This window comes from Rhinolophus ferrumequinum, chromosome 18, assembly GCF_004115265.2.
Source record: "Rhinolophus ferrumequinum isolate MPI-CBG mRhiFer1 chromosome 18, mRhiFer1_v1.p, whole genome shotgun sequence".
NCBI classification, from domain to species: domain Eukaryota; kingdom Metazoa; phylum Chordata; class Mammalia; order Chiroptera; family Rhinolophidae; genus Rhinolophus; species Rhinolophus ferrumequinum.
The window spans coordinates 8,767,371-8,785,549 of NC_046301.1; the positions used below are offsets into that span (position 1 = coordinate 8,767,371).

Consider the following 18,179-nt stretch of genomic DNA (forward strand, 5'->3'; position numbering starts at 1 on the left):
TTCATTTATCTCCTTTATTTCTTAGGAACTGGTATTTAGATATAGAAGATTTAATATATTCAGGATTTTTACTTTTCTGGTGGTAAGACTGTTTCTTGGGAAGAGTTGTTTACTTTCTGTTGCATCATGTAATGTCTCAGCCTAATCCATTCATCATAAAGTTTCCCTTCCACTTTTTAAATTTTTTTAAGACTTCTTTTTAGTTTTAGATTCACAGCAAAATTAAGAGGAAGGTACAGAGATTTCCCATGTACCTCAAGCCCCCAATTCAAATAGCCATCACCCATCTGGTGAAGAATGTTGCTTCCCATAGCAATATTTCACCCCAGAGTGGTATTGGTTATAATTGATGAATCTACATTGATACATCATAATCACTCTAAATCCATAGTTTACATTAGGGTTAACTCTTGGTGGTGTACATTCTGTGTGGGTTTGGACAAGTGTACAGTGACATATATCCATCATTATAGTATCATACGTAGCATTTTTTTCACTGCTTTAAATATCACCTAAAGTCTGTAGTTTACATAGGTTTCATTCTTAGTGGTGTGTGTCCCATGGGTTTTGATATACGCGTATGTATAATAACAGGTATCCACCATGTTACTATCATACAGAATAGTTTCACTGCCCTAAAAGTCCTCTGTTCTGCCTATTAATTCCCTCCCAACCCCAACCTCTGAAGATCACTGATCTTTTTACTGTCTCCATAGTTTTCCATTTCCACAATGTTTAATAGTTGGTTCATACAGTATGTAACCTTTTTAGATTGGATACTTTAATTCAGTAATTGCATTTGAGGTTCCTCCATGTGTTTTCATGGCTTGATAGCTTGTTTCTTTTTAGCACTGCATAATATTCCATTTTCTAGATGCAGTACCACAGTTTATTTATCCACTCACGTACTGAAGGACATACTGGTTGCTTTCAAGTTTTGGCAATTATGAATGAAGCCATTATAAATATCCATGTGTAGGTTTTTGTGGGAACACAAGTTTTCAGTTTAGTAACTGCTAAGGAGGAAAATTACTAGACTGTATGGTAAAAGTGTGTTTAGTTTTGTAAGAAACTGCCAAAGTATCTTCCAAGGTAGCTATACCGTTCTGCAATCCCACCAGTGAACGAGAGTTCCTGTATCTCCACATCCTCACCAGCATTTGGTGTTGTCAGTGTTCTGGATTTTGGCCATTCTAATAGGTGTGTTGTGGTATCTCATTTTGATTTACATTTCCCTGATGACATATGATGTGTGGAGCATCTTTTCTATTTGCTTATTTGCCATCTGTATTATCTTATTTAAACTTATTCAGATCTTTGGCTCATTTTTTAAATTTGGGGTCTTTGTTTTCTTATTATTGGCTTTTAAGAGTTTTTTGTTCATTTTGGATAACAGACTTTTATCAGATGTGTCTTTTGCAAACATGTTCTCCCAGGCTGTGTCGTATCTTTAAATCCTCTTGACAGTGTCATTTGCAGAGCAAACCTTTTTCATTTTAACTAAGTCCAGCTTGTCAGTTATTTGTTTCATGGATCATGTCTTTGGTGTTGAGTCTCCCTTCAACATTTTAACAAATAGTTTAAAGCAGTCACTTACGGGAAGGTGAATATTCCCTATATCCCTGATTACATTAGAGTTGCAATATATACAGCAAGTCCTCAAAGAATGTCATTTCATTCAACATTTTTTTGCTGTAATGTTGAGGAGATGCTGTAGGGACTTAACTCTTGTTTGTATCTATTAGCCTGTGGTAACATTAGTTTCCTTAGATGTTATTTTGCTTAAAGTCACAAAACCTGTAGATGATGTTGAGGACTTACTCTAGTGATTTTCTAATTTTGTCATTCCTTTTGTATTTCTTGCCTTCAGTTCCTTAAAGAATATTCTTGTATTGACTCTGGTTACCCTGAAATTTAATTTTTATAGGAAAAGAAGGATACATACTTGTTTCTTTCTTTGTATTCAGTTTATCAGTTTTCAGAATAATGAGTTGGCACTCCAGCAACTTAAAAATATGATCAAGGTTTAAAATGCCATTATGAATTCATGGAGCTTATTTACTTGATGTGTTCAATTAATTTCAGTTATTATTTTGAGTGGTCTGATTACTTCATTTTACTGGTGGGTTCCCCTAAAGTTTGCTGTTGTGTCCTCATGGCCTACACTAGTATTTTCTTTATTAACTTCATTGCTTTCTGGATCAAGATTTCCTATGCTTATGTTATAGTTTGTGCTCCAGACTTTATGTTTGTTTGGAGACTGGGTCAGCAGAAAATGGAATTTAGAGACCATAGTCTGGTTGCTAGGAAGCTTACTGTTTCTGGGTTATGATTGCTCCTAGATCTTTTACAAAGGCACTGGATTTTCCATAAGTTTTATTGTAGCGTCATATTTTTATCCTTGAGATTGTATATTTTTTTAGTACAAGGAAAAACAACATTAACACAATTCAGTTAAGTTTATCAGTCGTTTGGTCGGGATATACTTTTTCCTGGGTGTTATTGTAGGCACTGGCATACTAATACAAGGTTGTGGCCCTTGCTTTCACGGAAGCACTGGGACTTGGTCTTGGCATCTAATGGGATGATATGTAAAAAAATAAATTTTAATTAAATAAACAATATAAACAGATAAAATGCAGAAATACAAAAACAGGAAAGTCTTATGTTTCATGATAAAGAACGTAGACTTCTGCTAGAGGCAAAAGGGAAACACTGGAAGATTTTATGCAGAAATATGAAATGACCTAATTTGCTCTTCAGAATAATTATTCTGGTAACAGTAAAGAAAATAGATTGGGAGGAGAGATGGCAGGTAATTGAGAAACTAGGTAATTGAGGGTGTGAGATAGAAACTTGTGTCTAGAGTAGTGCTTGGAATATAGTGAGCACTCAATAATGGTTGAATGATTGAACAGAGGTTATTGCATGAATCAAAAAAGTTGATAAGTCTGAAGGAAAACCATATAGATATAGAAATGGAGCCTACATTTTTGACACTGCTGTTAGTCATGTGCTTGCTTACCATAGGATTTTCACTACCTAATTGATAATTAGGAGAACCCAGTAGAAAAATAGTCAAAGGATATGAATGGTAAGCTCACGAAAGGGGAAATCTGAGCAATGACTATACATATGAAAATATGCTCAACTAGTAACCAAGGGATTTCAAATGCCATTTAAATCTCGTGAGATGGAGAAATATTTAAAAGTCTGAACAAAACCCAGTCTTAACCAAGATGTGCTGGGATTTTTACATGCTGCTGGTGGGATTATAAGTGAGTGAAGCCACTATAGCAAGCAGCTTGGCAGTCAGTATTCAGTAAGTCACAAGATGCATATGCCATTGAGCCAGCATTTCCATTTCAGATATAAATCCTAGAGAAATGCTCACACCTCTACAAAGAGACGTGTTCAACAATGTTCATTGCAGCATTGTTGATTATATAAAAAAAAATGGAAATAACATAAATGTGGATCTTTAGGAGAATGGATACATTTTGATATGTTTGTATAACCGCATGATATTCTGCAGTGATAGGAATAAAGCAAAGTATGCAAATAGAACTTGAATATTCAAGTCACAAAACAATTGACTCAAAATGATCCATGTAATAAGGTTAATTATGCAAAACATTATTACATGTGTAATAGATAAAAATAACAAAAATGTCAGCTTAAGAGCCTAGTTATTTCTGAGGAGGAAAGGTGATATGTGATTAGGGGAGGTTACAAAGTGGGCTTCAAACCTATGTTTCTTTTTAAAAAGTCAAACAGATAACAGCAAAATTAAAATTTAGTAAGTCTAGGTGATGTGTAGACAAATGTTTGTTATTTTTTATTCGTTCTTATATATTTGAAATGTTTCTAATGAAAAAAATCCTTTGAAACTAGAGTTTCAGAATTATCTTTTCTAAGTAACATATTTTCCTAGCATCTAGACACTTTTAACAACTTTTTATTTTGCAGGTTTTACTGATGAATTAATTCATAAATTGTTTGTTTTTCAGAAACATCTTCGGCAACAATGGCCTGTTCATTGCCAACAGCAGTTCCAGAATCTCCTAGAATTTATCCTCCAAGGATACCCAAAACACCTCGAACACCCAGATTACAAGATCCAAACAAAACACCAAGATTTTATCCTGTTGTCAAAGAACCAAAAGCCATTGATGTTAAGGTACACAGAACAACCAGGAATATAAAGCCTTCGTTTTGTACCCTCTACAACATTACAAAATGAGACTTTTTAGTTTCTGCCACTTTAAAAAATGTATATTTTAAATTGTAAGAATTCATTTAAAAATGGTGTTTTACCATCGTGATGTTTTCTCAAGTTGAGGTATAACTTCTTTACAATTGGGTAGTGTAATTAAAGATGATTAGGAGGTGTAATAAAGAATTTCAGTAAGTTGTAGTTCCTTTCATCTTTGTGTTGAAACCTAGCCACGGGCCTTGTTTGTAAGTTTTGTAGCTTGTATGTGATATGTTTGAGTTTTATGACTTCATATGATTTCATAATGTGTCATCCTCAGTAAGAAAATATTTGAGTTGGTTTACAGTCAGAGGGTTTTACTTTACTTGTGAGGTTCATACTACTGGAAGTGATTGCAATGTTTAACTTCTTTCCTTTTAGAGTCCAAGAAAGAGAAAAACAAGACATAGTACAAATCCCCCTGTAGAGTGTCATGTAGGCTGGGTAATGGATTCCAGAGATCACAGGCCAAGAACATCCTCTGGCAGGTACCGTACTTGTAAAACACTGCTTTGTTCTTGATTTTAAGTTTGTTGAAAACAGTTATTAATTAGATATTTGGAAATATTTAAAATTAATATGTAAGCAAATTATAGAACAATGAAAATAATAAAAAGGAACCAAAGGAAGGGAAGTAAGTACTCTTGGATAATCTGATCTTTTTTTCTCCTCTTTTTCTGAAATTTTGATTGACCTATAGTAAAGTTTACTGATTCTTCCCTCAGCTGCATCCAGTCTGCTGATGAGCCCATTCAAGGAGTTCTTCATTTCTGATACTTTGTCATCCATAATTTTTTCTCTAATCTCTAATTGACTTCCTCACAGGAGGGATGCTCTCGAGCCCTATCTGTACCCCGTATTTCTCAGCAGATGACTTTGGTTTCTATCGCATTGCAGGGAATTCTTTACCTCTCACTGCCCCTTCTGTTGAAAGTTCTTTATTTTTGTGGTTCTTTGTGGTAAGTGTGTCAGTGATAGCATAGATATCGGGGTGAGATTATTTAATGCTAGCTAATACCACATTCTTTCAGTAATGCTCTAGGCTCTCTGCTAAATGTTTTACATGCATTATTTAAATTTTTGTATGTGTCTTCTTCAGAAAGTAAATTCACGGATGACAGAACTTTAGTGCCTGGCATAGTTGGTACTCAGTAAATGGCCACATGACTGAAACTGCCTTCCCCATGTGGACGCCGTTATGTAACCTTGTGTGAACAGATGGTATTGAGTATAGAACTACTCTGTATAACTTAATGTTTCTAATTTTTCCCTGGTTTATGTTGGAGGCATGAATATGCACTGATTATTTGGTTTAAATGGTTCTAATCTTATGGAAACATTTCAAAGCAGGCTTATCCTTTATCAAGAGATTCCTGGCAGATAAATTTCAACTGGTTTTGCTTGGTCAGCAAAGTGACATTAGCCTAGGAAATTTACATGTAAAATAATTAACCACATAGGGAAAAGGGGTTTTTCCTGCGGTTTGGTGATTAAGTACGCCACTGCTAACTCATAGGCAGGTTAAACTTTTAATTCATGTTTCTACAGAACATTTTTTGAATACCTACTATATGAAAAGCTCTGTGTTTGGTGGAATGGTTAATTAAGATGTAAGAGATGTATTTTATGCCTTGCGTGAGATTACAGTCTAGTGCAAGAGATATTTCTGATTGAGATATAATTATAGTGTACATATGTTCAAAACAGTTATTATGAGAAAGGCAAGAAGATTCATCCCAACTGGGGGTGTCGTGAGAAACTTCACTGGGCTTGGACAAGTAATATTGACCTTGATAGATGAGGAACATATCAGTAGGCCAAAGTGGGAAATAGGAAGGTAGAGGGTTTGTGATGGAGGAAATAGCAAAGTTACCAGAAATATAAAAAATATACGATGGTGTAGCACAAGGCAAAAAAGTTATATGTACATGGAGCCTAAGATATAAGAATATCAGAAATGATTTTTGTAAAAAGTCAGTCAGTAATGGGATGTAAAGTACAGCATAGGGAGTGTAGTCAGTGATGTATTGTGATAGCTTTGTGCATAGCAGATGGGTAGTAGACTTGTCGGGGTTATCACTTTGTGAGGGGTGTAAATGTCTAATTATGTTTTGTACACCTGAAACTGAAAAAAGAAAATAAAAATAAGTCAGGGTTTGATTAGGCCCTTGACTGTTGTGCTAGGACAATTGGGCTTATTCTGTAGGTAATGAATTTTGAGCAGCAGAAGTGATATGATTTAGTTAAATGGTTCTCAAACTTTTTGGTCTAAGGACCCCTTTATACTTTTAAAAATTATTGAAGACCTCAAAGAGCTTTTGTTTATGGGAGTTGTATAATTTACTGAATTAAACAGTGAAACTGAAAAAATTTAAATATTCATTTAAAAATAACAATAATAAACCATTATATGTTAACATAAATAACTTTTATAAAATGTTATATTTTTAGGAAATACAGTTTTTCAGTGAAATATGTATTTTTCAAAGCATATTGCCTGAATAGTGTTAATAATTAAAAATACTGTAAATTTATTAAATGTTTGGCTTAGTGTAAGATAACTGGATTCTCATATCTATTTCTACATTGAATCTTTTTATAATTTGTTATTTTTGTTGAAGTCCAGGAATAACATCCAGGGAAGGGAGGAGTATTTTGCGGCTTTTCAGATAATTTTAGGTATTCTGCTTTGATATTATACCAAAGCCAAACAGGTGGTAGTTTTTTAAAAGTTAGTTGCAATGTAGAATCTGAAACCATATCAATGACGTTTTTATACTCAATGAATTTTTCATATTCATACATTGGACTATCTCATACTTTGAATGGATCTTTGCTTATGCATACTTTTGTAAAACCATATATTGATCATTTGGAAAAATTGATTCACTAGGTTATGCAGACTTGTAAATGTTGACATATTTTAATATACAGTTTTAAAAAGTCACATTAAAAAAGAAAACCACTCAAGAGTAACGTCAGGGAAGACAGCAGAATGAGAAGGACCAGGAATCTGTGTCTCCACTTAGACAACAATTATATTGGCAGAAACTGTCTGCATTGACTATTTTGGAACCATAGAATCTATTTTAACATTTAAAGCTTTCAGGGGAAAGCTTGTCTGGTAATTAAGGTTAATATTGGTCAGTGTAAACCTTTGGTGTGGTAGCAGCTACCCATATCCCTCCCCGCAGCTCTCTGACAGGCAATTAGGAGGTTGAGAATCCACATTTCTGGTGTAACTTTCTGGAGCCAGGATGGGCAATAAAGACCTTGTCCTCCAAATATTGAATGTGTTCTGGTTGCTAATGGCCTCTGATCAAAAAGGTGCAGAAACAGAGTCTGGTGGCCATTGTTTCATTCCCCACTGTCAGAATGTCCTATATATATTTTTTTTTTGGACTTTCAAAAACAACTGGTCAGACCAGGTACTGGTGCCACGTGGCGCTGGTGGGAACGCATCTCACCTGGGACAGGACCCGGAGCGGGAGTGTCTCAGTGGGCCGGCTTGGGGAACGGCATGTCATCATCTTTGGGAAAGCCAGTGACTCCTCCTGTGAATCAGATCCAAGAAACAATTTCTGATAATTGTGTGGTGATTTTCTTGAAAACATCTTATTCTTACTATACGGTGGCAAAAAAGCTTTTCCATGACATCAATGTTAACTGCAAAGTGGTGGAACTGGACATGGTTGAATACGGATGCCAGTTCCAAGACGCTCTTTACAGAATGACTGGTGAAAGAACTGTGCCAAGAATATTTGTCAATGGAACTTTTATTGGAGGTGCAACTGACACTCATAGGCTTCACGAAGAAGGGAAATTGCTGCCATTGGTTCATCAGTGTTATTTAAAGAAAAGCAACAAGAATTTTAGTGATAGTAAAATGCCAGTTATTTAAAGTGATAATGCCTGATGATGCCTTTTGAATATTTGAGGATCTTTAAATATGAGAATTACCTTTATGAAAACATTATAAAAACAATGAACAATAAATCACTGTGGAAACCTCAAAAAAAAAAACAACAACAAACAACAACAACTGGAGACACCAAGACGGCGCAGTAGGTAGACGCTGTGTTTACCTTCTCTCACAACCACATCAAAATTACAACTAATCTACAAAACAACCATTCTTGAGACTCGCCTAAAAATCAAGCTGAACTGAAGTCTTTAAACTTCAGTTCAGCTTGGACATGCAGAAGAAGCTACCTCTAGACTGGTAGGAAGGGCAGAGACATGGAACAGTCTGGTCCCACATCCCTGTGTGACCATTAAAGATCGGGAGGGATATTTTGACTGGGGGGGTTCCTCCATCCCCTAGAGAAGTGAGAGATCCCAGTCCCACCCCAGCCCAGGGTTCCAGTGCTGGGGAGAGAAGTCCCCATAATTTTTGGTTGTGAAAACCAGTGGAGATTATGACTGAGACAGTGCAGCTGCACTCCCAGGCACTCCTCTTAAAGGGACTGTGTGTGGACTTACCCACTAATGGAATCACTCGCTCTGAGCTCCAGCGCTGGGGCAGCAGCTGAAGGGGTGTCAGGGACAAATGGTGAGGAATTGAGTTGTCTGGCTTGGGACGGGAGCTGGCGACGCGGCTTTCTCCTGGTTGGCGGTGCTGGTGGAGGCCATTGTTTCTCTGTTGAGCCTCCCCCTTTTCTGTGCGCAAACACAGACAGCTGTCATTTCTGAGTCTCCACTGTTCATTCGCCACGCCCTGGCAATTTGAGACCTGGCCCCACCCAACTTTCGGGCACACCCAGGCTGCTTTCAGTGGCCACTTGCCTTGGCTCAAGCTGCACTTTCCTAGGGTCTTTCAAAGGTTCGCAGAATCCAGACAAGCAGCATCTGCCTTGAGCTTGTCCTGTACCTCTGGCTGAGCAGCTATAAGCCGGCAGTAGTGGCAGTGGCCTTGGTTCACAGGTTGGCCTCTCAAAGGTGCTTCCAAACACAGCACCAGCAGTGGCAGACATCTGTGGATTTCTTTCTGGCTCCCGCTAGGTGGTGGCCCTGGGTGGAGCACGGTCTGTGGCTGAAGAAGACCTACAGTGAATCCCTTTCAAGGTGCTCTTGGGGCTGGCACCCCCAGTGGCCAGCTTCAAAACGAGCTGGAGCATCACCTGGCTGTCTCCAAGTACTACACACCCAAAGGGCGGATTGGGCAGGCACCAGAGTCCTGCTGAGGCAGATCATGCCCCTGCACAACAACTCTTCCACTGTAGTCAAGGCCAGTCCTCACAACCAGTGAGCCAAAGGGTCAGTCCCTCACAATGATGTGCAATTATCAACCAAGGCTCAACTACAAGAGGAGGGCACACACAACCCACACAAGGGACACACCTGGAACGTGTGGCTCAGGTGACCAGAAAGACTGCGCCACTGAACCCCACAGCACACCTACTACATAAGGCCACTCTACTAAGACCGGAAGACATAGCAGCCCTACCTAGTACATAGAAACAAACACTGGGAGGCAGCCAACATGGGGAGACAAAGAAACATGTCCAAAATGAAAGAACAGAACAAAGATCTAGAAAAAGAAATAAGCAAAACAGAGATAAGCAATCTATCAGGTGCAGAGTTCCAAACACTGGTTATAAGAATGCTCAATGATCTCATAAAAATGGAGATGGAAACCATGAAAAAGAACCAGTCAGCAATAAAGGATACAATAATGGAAATGAAGAATATATTACAGGGAATCAACAGTAGATTGGATGAAGCAGGGGATCCAACCAGCAATGTAGACGATAAAGTAGCAAAGAACAGACAACCAGAACAGCAAAAAGAAAAAAGAACCCAAAGAGTTGAGGAGAGTTTAAGGGACCTCCAGGACAATATCAAGCCCATCAACATTCACGTTGTAGAGCTACCAGAAGGAGAAGAAAGAGAGCAAGTAATTGAAAACCTATTTGAAGAAATAATGACAGAAAACTTCCCTAACCTGGTGAAGGATATAGACATACAAGCCCAGGAAGCACAGAGTCCCAAACAAGATAAACCCAAAGAGACCCACACTAAGACACATCATAATTAAAATGCCAAAGGTTAAATACAAAGAGAGAATCTTAAAAGCAGCGAGAGAAAAGCAGTTAGTTACCTACAAGGGAGCCCCCATAAGACTGTTAGCTGTTTTCTCCACAGAAACTTTGCAGGCAAGAAGGCTGTGGCAGGAAATGTTCCAGGTGATGAAAAGCAATGACATACAAGCAAGATTTTTCTACCCAGCAAGGCTGTCATTTAGAATTGAAGGACAGATAAGGAGCTTCCCAGACAATATAAAGATGAAGGAATTTGTCACCACCAAATCAGTATTACAAGGACTCTTAGAAGGACTTCTTTAAGATGGGAGGGGGGTTAAGGACAGGTGAAAGGGGAAGGGATTAAGAAGAACAAATTGCAGGGCGGCTGGATGGCTCAGTTGGTTAGAGCATGAGCTCTGAACAACAGGGTTGCTGGTTCAATTCCCAAGTGGGCCAGTGAGCTGCACCCTCCACAACTTGATTAAAGACAATGAGCAGCCACTGAGCTTCCAGAGGGGCGGCCGGATGGCTCAGTTGATTAGAGTGTGAGCTCTGAACAATATGGTGCAATTCCCGCATGGGATAATGGGCTGTGCCCCCTGCAACTAAAGGTTGAAATCGGCGACTGGACTTGGAGCTTAGCTGTGCCCTGTACAACTATATTGAAGGACAATGACTTGGAGCTGATGGGCCCTGGAGAAACACACTGTTCCCCAATCTTCCCCAATAAAATAAAAATTTAAAAATTGGGTGTTACACAGTAGTAATGGGGATGTAGCTTATAGCATAAGGATATAGTCAACAATATTGTAATAACTAGGTATGGTGCCTGATAGGTACTAGATCTATCAGGGTGATAGATGGGAATGGGGTTGGGGTCAGGGTGAAAAGGTGAAGGCATTAAGAAATATAAATTGATAGTTAATACAGTATGGGGAATATAATAAACAATGTTAAGATCATGTAAGGTGCCAGATGGACACTGGACTTATCAGGGGGATCATGTCATAGACTGTGTAGATGCCTGACCACTGCGCTATATGCCTGAAGAGCTGAAGTAGAATAATACTGAAGGTCAACTATAACTAAATATATATACTGTGTTCCCCCGAAAATAAGACCTAGCCGGACAATCAGCTCTAACGTGTCTTCTGGAGCAAAAATTAATACAAGTTTTTTATATTAATTTTTGCTCCAGAAGACACGTTAGAGCTGATTGTCCGGCTAGATCTTATTTTTTCAGTGAAACACAGTAGGTATATATATAGTCACAGGATGTAAAGAACAGCATAGGGAAGATAGTTGATGGTACTGTAACAGCTATATAAGTATCAGAGGATTAGTAGCTTGAGGGTTGGGTTATCACTTAAAGAGGGGTTTAAATGTCTAATTATTACGTTGCTTTGTACACCTAAAACTAATTAAAAATTCATTTAAAAAAGTGATTATTGATCAATAAATAATAAAATAATAAATAAAATAATAAAATAAAATAATAAAAATAAATAAAATAAAGTAATAAAATAAATAAAATAATAAAAGAATTCTATCTTTAAAAAAAAAACAGAAACAACCACTTATAGAGGGAAACTTAGAAAACTATCGTGCATGCCCAAGGAAAGATTCAGGCTCAGAAAAGACCTAAGGAGACTATAAACTTTACCCTTAGCTCATCCCCAGCATAGAAACACCCTACAACAAGAAAACAAAACAAAAAACCCCAAAACACCAAAACATGGGGAGAGGGAGAACCTGATTTGCAGAGTTACTGTATTAATGTATTTTACCACACATACAGACTTGGACACACAATCTCCTAAAAAAAAAAATCACCACTGATTTCATTAAATAAGACTTTAGGTATTAGTGGGAAATACAAGGTTTTAAAAATTCTAATTTTCACCTGAATACTCAAATTTTTCCTTGACATTGCAGACTTATTTTGCTCCTTTTCAAGCAATTGTCTGACACAAAATGATATCTGAATAACCATAATTTATTGATGGTTCTTCTAATTAAAAATGGTATTCCTTGAAAAAAATCAGTGCAATTCACAAGTGTATCGTAGAAGTCCTTTACTGAAGACAACTGTCTTAGTTCAAGCTGTTACAACAAATATGCCATAGCCTGGGTTGTTCAAACCACATTTATTGCTCACAGTTTCAAGATTAAGGTGCCAACAAGTCTAGTGTCTGGTGAAGGCCCACCTCCAAGTTTGCAGATGACTACCTTCTTATATCTTTACATGGAGATCATAGAGAGGATGCAACCTTTCTCATGTCTCTTTTTATAAGAAGGGCACTGTCATGCAGGAGACCCTGCTCGTTGCGCCATTTGTCACGTGGGGCGGCCTTGGGGCTCTCTGCTCCCGCTCCCCACACAAGAATGCAGGACATGGTGAGGCCAAAAAGGAACACCCACGGAGCCATAGGTAGGGGAGTTATACCACTATAGTCTCACTGGAGGCTGGATTCACAGGACGTGCGACCTGCCGTCCACTTCTCTCTGGCAGCCGACCGACTCGCTAACTGCATTCTGCGCTTGCTAGCTCAGCCACCATCTTCTTGCCAGCCCCCATTTTTTTGCTAGCTTAGCCACGGCAGTTATATTAATGGCCAATGGCTCACTGGTTACAGCTGACGGCCAACTAGCCACAGCTGATGGCCATCCAATCACAGTTGATGGCCATTTACTACCTGAGCCAGCACCTTTCCACGTGAGGCTGAGAGCCTGGAAACTGCACTCCTGGCTCTGTCCCCACAGGCACTTACCACGCTCATGAGAGCTCTACCCTCATGACTGTCTGACTTCCGAATACCATCACATTGGAAGTCCGGAATTCAACATTCATTCCATAACAACAGCCATTTGACTTTGATATGCCACAAAAGTACTTTATGCTTCCCTTCCATTTTTTTCTAACTGTGATAAAAAACATAACAAAATTTACTGCCTTGACCACTTTTAAGTGTACAGTTCAGTAGTGTTAAGTGTATTCAGATTGTTGTGAAATCTTTAGAACTTGTTCATTTTTGTAAAACTAAAGCTTCTGTCCCATTTTGTCACACACAGTAAGACGTGTAAACAAGGGTTGAGATTTCATTAAGATATTTTTTTTCTTCATCAAGGACATCTTAAGTTGAAACTGGCATTTAAAAAAAATTACAAGTGCACAGTAGTGAATAATACAATCACTAGTAAGTAAAGTTTGGTGCCACAGTCTCAATTTGCATCAGCAATTTTATATACCGTTGCTTTAGTACTCTCAGGACAAATGTTAACTTAGTGGAAGGACAAGCAGTATCTTAGTATTATTTTCAAAATAGTTTTGACGTTGTAGACTTTCTGAAAGGTTCTTGAGGACCCCTTCAAACATCCATAGAACACACATTGAGTACCACCAGTTTAGATCAATGTCTTAGGAAGATCACTTTGGTTGCAAGATAGAGGAGGGAAATGGAAAAACAAGGAGACCAGTTAGTTCAAGTGAAAGAAGAGGAAAGCCTAAATTTGAATAATGGAATGAAAATGAAAAGGAAGAGACAGGTTTAGGAAATAGTTCAGAAGTGGAATTGATTTACAGAATTGCAGTTCTCTCTTTGGGATAATGAAAGTATTGCTTTTGTGCCAGATTTTATTCCTTATTTCCACATATTCAATTTACATCATTAGCCAGTTACTCATGAAAATTGAAAATTTCTCCAGTACCATAAGAAAAAAATGAACTGATCTAAACTAAATTAATAATGAATCTGGAAGAAGAATAAGCTAGCTATTCAGTTATCTGCTTCTATTTTTTGTTTTAGTTTGATAATTTGTGACCATATTCTTTGTTTACTTTTGGTTTTGCCTGCGTGTTGAACATAAATGGCAATTCATGTGTAGATCCGTATGTCATTAGTTGAGAGTTTTGGGGACTAATGTCTTTTCCACTGCTCAGCCTCTCAAATGAATAAATAGTGCAAATTGGTGTGAACACTTGGTTCTTGATATTTCAGTCTGAAGCCTTTTTTCCCCCGTCCTCAAACAGTAGTTCAAGTGCTTCACCTTCAGAAGGTGCACAACTAGCAGGAAGTTCTGGATGTATTCCTCATTCCTTCCCAAAGTTCCAGCACCCTTCTCATGAACTTTTGAAGGAAAATGGCTTCACCCAACAAGTGTATCACAAGTATCGTCGAAGATGCCTAAGTGGTAAGATGCTTCTCCTTCACGTAACTATATGTAAAATTAAAATATAATTCCAAAAATCCAAATTGTGACATTTACTAACCAGGTTAAGATATTCTTTTATTTGTTATAATTACCTCAGGTAAATGTGTTTATATATATTCTTTACTCGTGTGTTTTGTAGTTTTGACATATTAGGAAACAAAGTTTACTTGTCACTACTGACAAATGCTTAAATTTAAACAGTGAGTCAGAAAATGGATTAATATATGTCCTTTGTTTAGAAGAGACCCAAATACGTTTTGAGGATTAATATGTTTCAGATTTCTTTAAGTTATGTAAAACATGTGTTGTTTTGACTTTAATAAATACCTTTAGTAAAACATGTTGTATTATTTTAACTTTTTCCAGAGAGAAAACGCTTGGGAATTGGCCAGTCCCAAGAAATGAATACCCTCTTTCGTTTCTGGTCATTTTTCCTCAGAGATCACTTCAATAAAAAAATGTATGAGGAATTTAAACAACTTGCTTGGGAAGATGCAAAAGAAAATTACAGGTCAAACATTTTCTCATATTTTTACACTAAAGGGAGTTTTTTATTTTTATTTTTTATTTTTCAATTACAGTTGACATTCAGTACTATTTTATATTAGTTTCAAGTATACAGCACATTGGTTAGACATTTATATAATTTACGAAGTGATCCCCCTGACTGGTACCCACCAGGTACCATACATATTTAATACAGTATTACAGACTGTATTCCCTATGCTGTATTTTACATCCCTGTGACTATTTTGTAACAACTAATTTGTACTTATTGATCCCTTCATCTTTTTTATTCTGCCCTCCACCCTCCTCCCATCCATCTGGCAACCATCAGTTTGTTCTCTCTATCTATGACTCTGTCTCTGTTGTTTTTGGTTTTTTTTATTTTTATTCTTTAGATTCCACATATAAGTGAGATCATATGGTATTTATCCTCTCTGTCTGACTTATTTCACTTAGGATAATACCCTCTAAGTCCATTCATGTCACAGATGGTAAGATTTCATTCTTTTTTATGGCTGAGGGACATTCCATTATGTATATGTACCACATCTTCTTTATCTAATTATCTGTTGATGGGCACTTAGGTTGCTTCCATGTCTTGGCTATTGTAAATAATGCAGTGAATATAGGGGTGCAGATACCTTTTCAAATTAGTGTTTTGGATTTCTTTGGATAAATACTCAGAAGTGGAATTGCAGGATCATAAGGTAGTTCTATTTTTAATTTTTTAAGGAACCTCCAAACTGTTTCACTTGGAGTTTTTAAAAAACAATTTAAAAACTAGTATTGAAAAGTAGCCCAATTTTGAACTTTGAAAGTAGGACAACATAACCGGAGGGAAAGCTGTACTAGTTTTCTGTTGCTGCATACCAAATCACCCCAAAACTCAGAAGCTTAAGAAAAACAGACATTTATTAGTCCACAGTTTCAAAGGGTCAAGGCTCCAGGAGCAGCTTAGCTGGGTGGTTCTTGCTCCGTCTCTCATGAAACTTCAGTCAAGGTATTGGACAGGGCTGCAGTGTCTGAAGACCTGACTCAGGCTGGAAGATCCTCTTCACGCTCATTTACATAGCTATTGACAGGAGGCCTCAATTCCTCACCACATAGGGCATCGCACAGCATGACTTCACTCAGAGCTAGTGTTCTCAGAAAGAGGGAACTTCTAAGAGGGAAGCCTTAGTGTCTTGTATAATCTATATTTGAAAGTGACATACTATCACTTCTGCCATATTGCATTGTTCATAGACCCACCCTGGTTCAGTGTAGGAGGGGCCTGTACAAGGTGGTGAATACCAGGAAGTGGGATCATTTGGGACCATTTTAGGGGCTGGCACAAAGGCCAAATGAAATCTACAAGAGATTTTTCTCTTTCTTGCCCCCACCATTACAGACTTCCCTTGCATGTGCATATGCATCCCCATATTGATACATGATTGGAGCCAAACCAGTTGTTAAGACTCCTTGAACCAAGAAAAAGTAAGGCCTCTCATGCTATGTCCTGACTTACCTCTCCAATCTCATTTTTCCCTACTCTTAGTCCCCTAGGCAGCTGGTACTGGACTACGTGTTCTCTGAGTGAACTGAGCTCTCCAAACGTCTGTACGTGTTCTTACCTCTGCTTGTTCTTATTCCTCCCTCTAACTTATTCTTTTTGTCCAGGTTAGACCTTGCTTCCTTGAAGAGTGTTTAGAGGGATTTTCAAGAGTGCCAGTAGGCTGAGACCCAAACAAGAGGGTGAGAGGAACCTAGAGTGAACTTATGCAGGTTGTTTATTCCTGGGTAAAGGGAGAAAGAAAGGAGAAACAGTAGAAAGAAGAAAAATCATTTCTCTCTCAGTATTTCCTAACTTTACCCCTTCAAGTTCTTACAAGACTTACTCTTGTAAGTCTCAAATAAGAATACGTTGTTAATCAGATATTGGGATCTTCAAGAGGTAAAAAGATGCTGCCAGTAAATTTTTCTGAAAAAAAATTACATTTGCCTTGATTTGTGTAAAAATAAAGCCCATTTTCATCTAGAATCTTTATCTTGATGAGGAACAACAGACACATGGCATGTGTGCCCCTATTTTCCTCTCCTCTGTCTCTTACTGACATTTCTAATCCCAGCATTGTTTAATATTGTTCTTAAATTCAGATTTATAGTCTTTCTTATCACAGCTTTAATAGCTACTGCCAGGTTACCAGAGTTGGCACAAAAGGCAGACTTTGCCTTTTCTGATCTTGTTTTCGTCCACCTGTGGTTTACTACCCATTGGTGAGTTGTGAAATCAACTTAGTGGCTCTGACTTGCTTTAAAAAATACAGTAGAAAATACAGTAAGACTGTACTGAATAGAGTAAGGTCAAATTGTTTTACAATTCATACATACATAAAAATTTAAGAATAGTTTGAAAAGCTTACATATGCTCTTATGTGTTTACATAATATATATGAGTAATGTGTTGACTTGGTCACATAATATTTTCTTTACTATTGAACTTAGAGAAGTTTGAAAGCCATTGTTATAATTAATTTCAGCATATTTTGCTGTTTAAGCAAAAAATTTATTTGTTGTTCTGGACTTTCTAAAAACTTTTCTGATCCCATTCCTACCCAAGTCTAGGTTGGGAGTTCCTCTTCTGTGTTCCTGTATGTATGTTTCTAATAGATTTTTAATACCATTTTATAATTTGGGGGTTGTTTCTTCAATGTTCATGACTAGACCGGAGTAGCTATCCCTTAGGAAGTGTATATAGCACAGTGGTTAAGCACCTTAAAGCTTTGAAATCAGACCTAGATTTGAGTTGTAGCCCATTAATTTACTGTAATCTTGGCAAATTATAATCCCTGTAAGTTTTAGGTTCTTCACAGAGTGGGAGAAATTACGGTAGGTATCCTCATAAAGTTATTGTAAAGATTAAACAAAACAAAACATGTAAAGGGGGTAACATATTACCTAATATATAGGAAGTCCTCAATGAATGGTTATTGTTATTAGGAAGAAGATCATTACTAAATATATCCATTAACTAAAAGTAGCAGTAAGATGGTTTCAAAAAGGAAGGAAAGAAATAACATTTATTACATATCTTCAATGTGCCAATTATAGTCTAAATGCTTTACAAATATTATTTCATCTGTTCTTGAAAACGATATTATTATCCCCATTTATAGGGATATACTTACAAGCCTACAACTCAA

General features: G+C 37.4%; 2 protein-coding genes across 5 annotated transcripts in view; both read left to right on the plus strand.

Moving 5' to 3' along the window:
- The window catches only part of LARP1B (La ribonucleoprotein 1B), a 96,066-nt gene that overhangs the window by 72,100 nt on the left and 5,787 nt on the right, over positions 1-18,179 (plus strand). For 3 of the 4 annotated variants that reach the window (XR_004425582.1, XM_033134139.1, XM_033134141.1), the window contains 4 exons: positions 4,011-4,180; positions 4,637-4,743; positions 14,309-14,469; positions 14,857-15,001. Coding sequence is in view for 3 of the 4 variants with exons in the window: in XM_033134139.1 (XP_032990030.1) it covers positions 4,011-4,180; positions 4,637-4,743; positions 14,309-14,469; positions 14,857-15,001 (583 nt within the window). In the remaining variant the exon portion in view is untranslated. The remainder of the gene's footprint in view (positions 1-4,010; positions 4,181-4,636; positions 4,744-14,308; positions 14,470-14,856; positions 15,002-18,179) is intronic. The other variant, XM_033134142.1, reaches the window with a different exon arrangement.
- LOC117037752 (glutaredoxin-2, mitochondrial-like) lies at positions 7,136-8,512 on the plus strand. The gene has a single exon (XM_033134144.1). It carries the CDS (start codon positions 7,776-7,778, stop codon positions 8,154-8,156), a length of 381 nt encoding a protein of 126 aa, XP_032990035.1. The 5' UTR covers positions 7,136-7,775; the 3' UTR covers positions 8,157-8,512.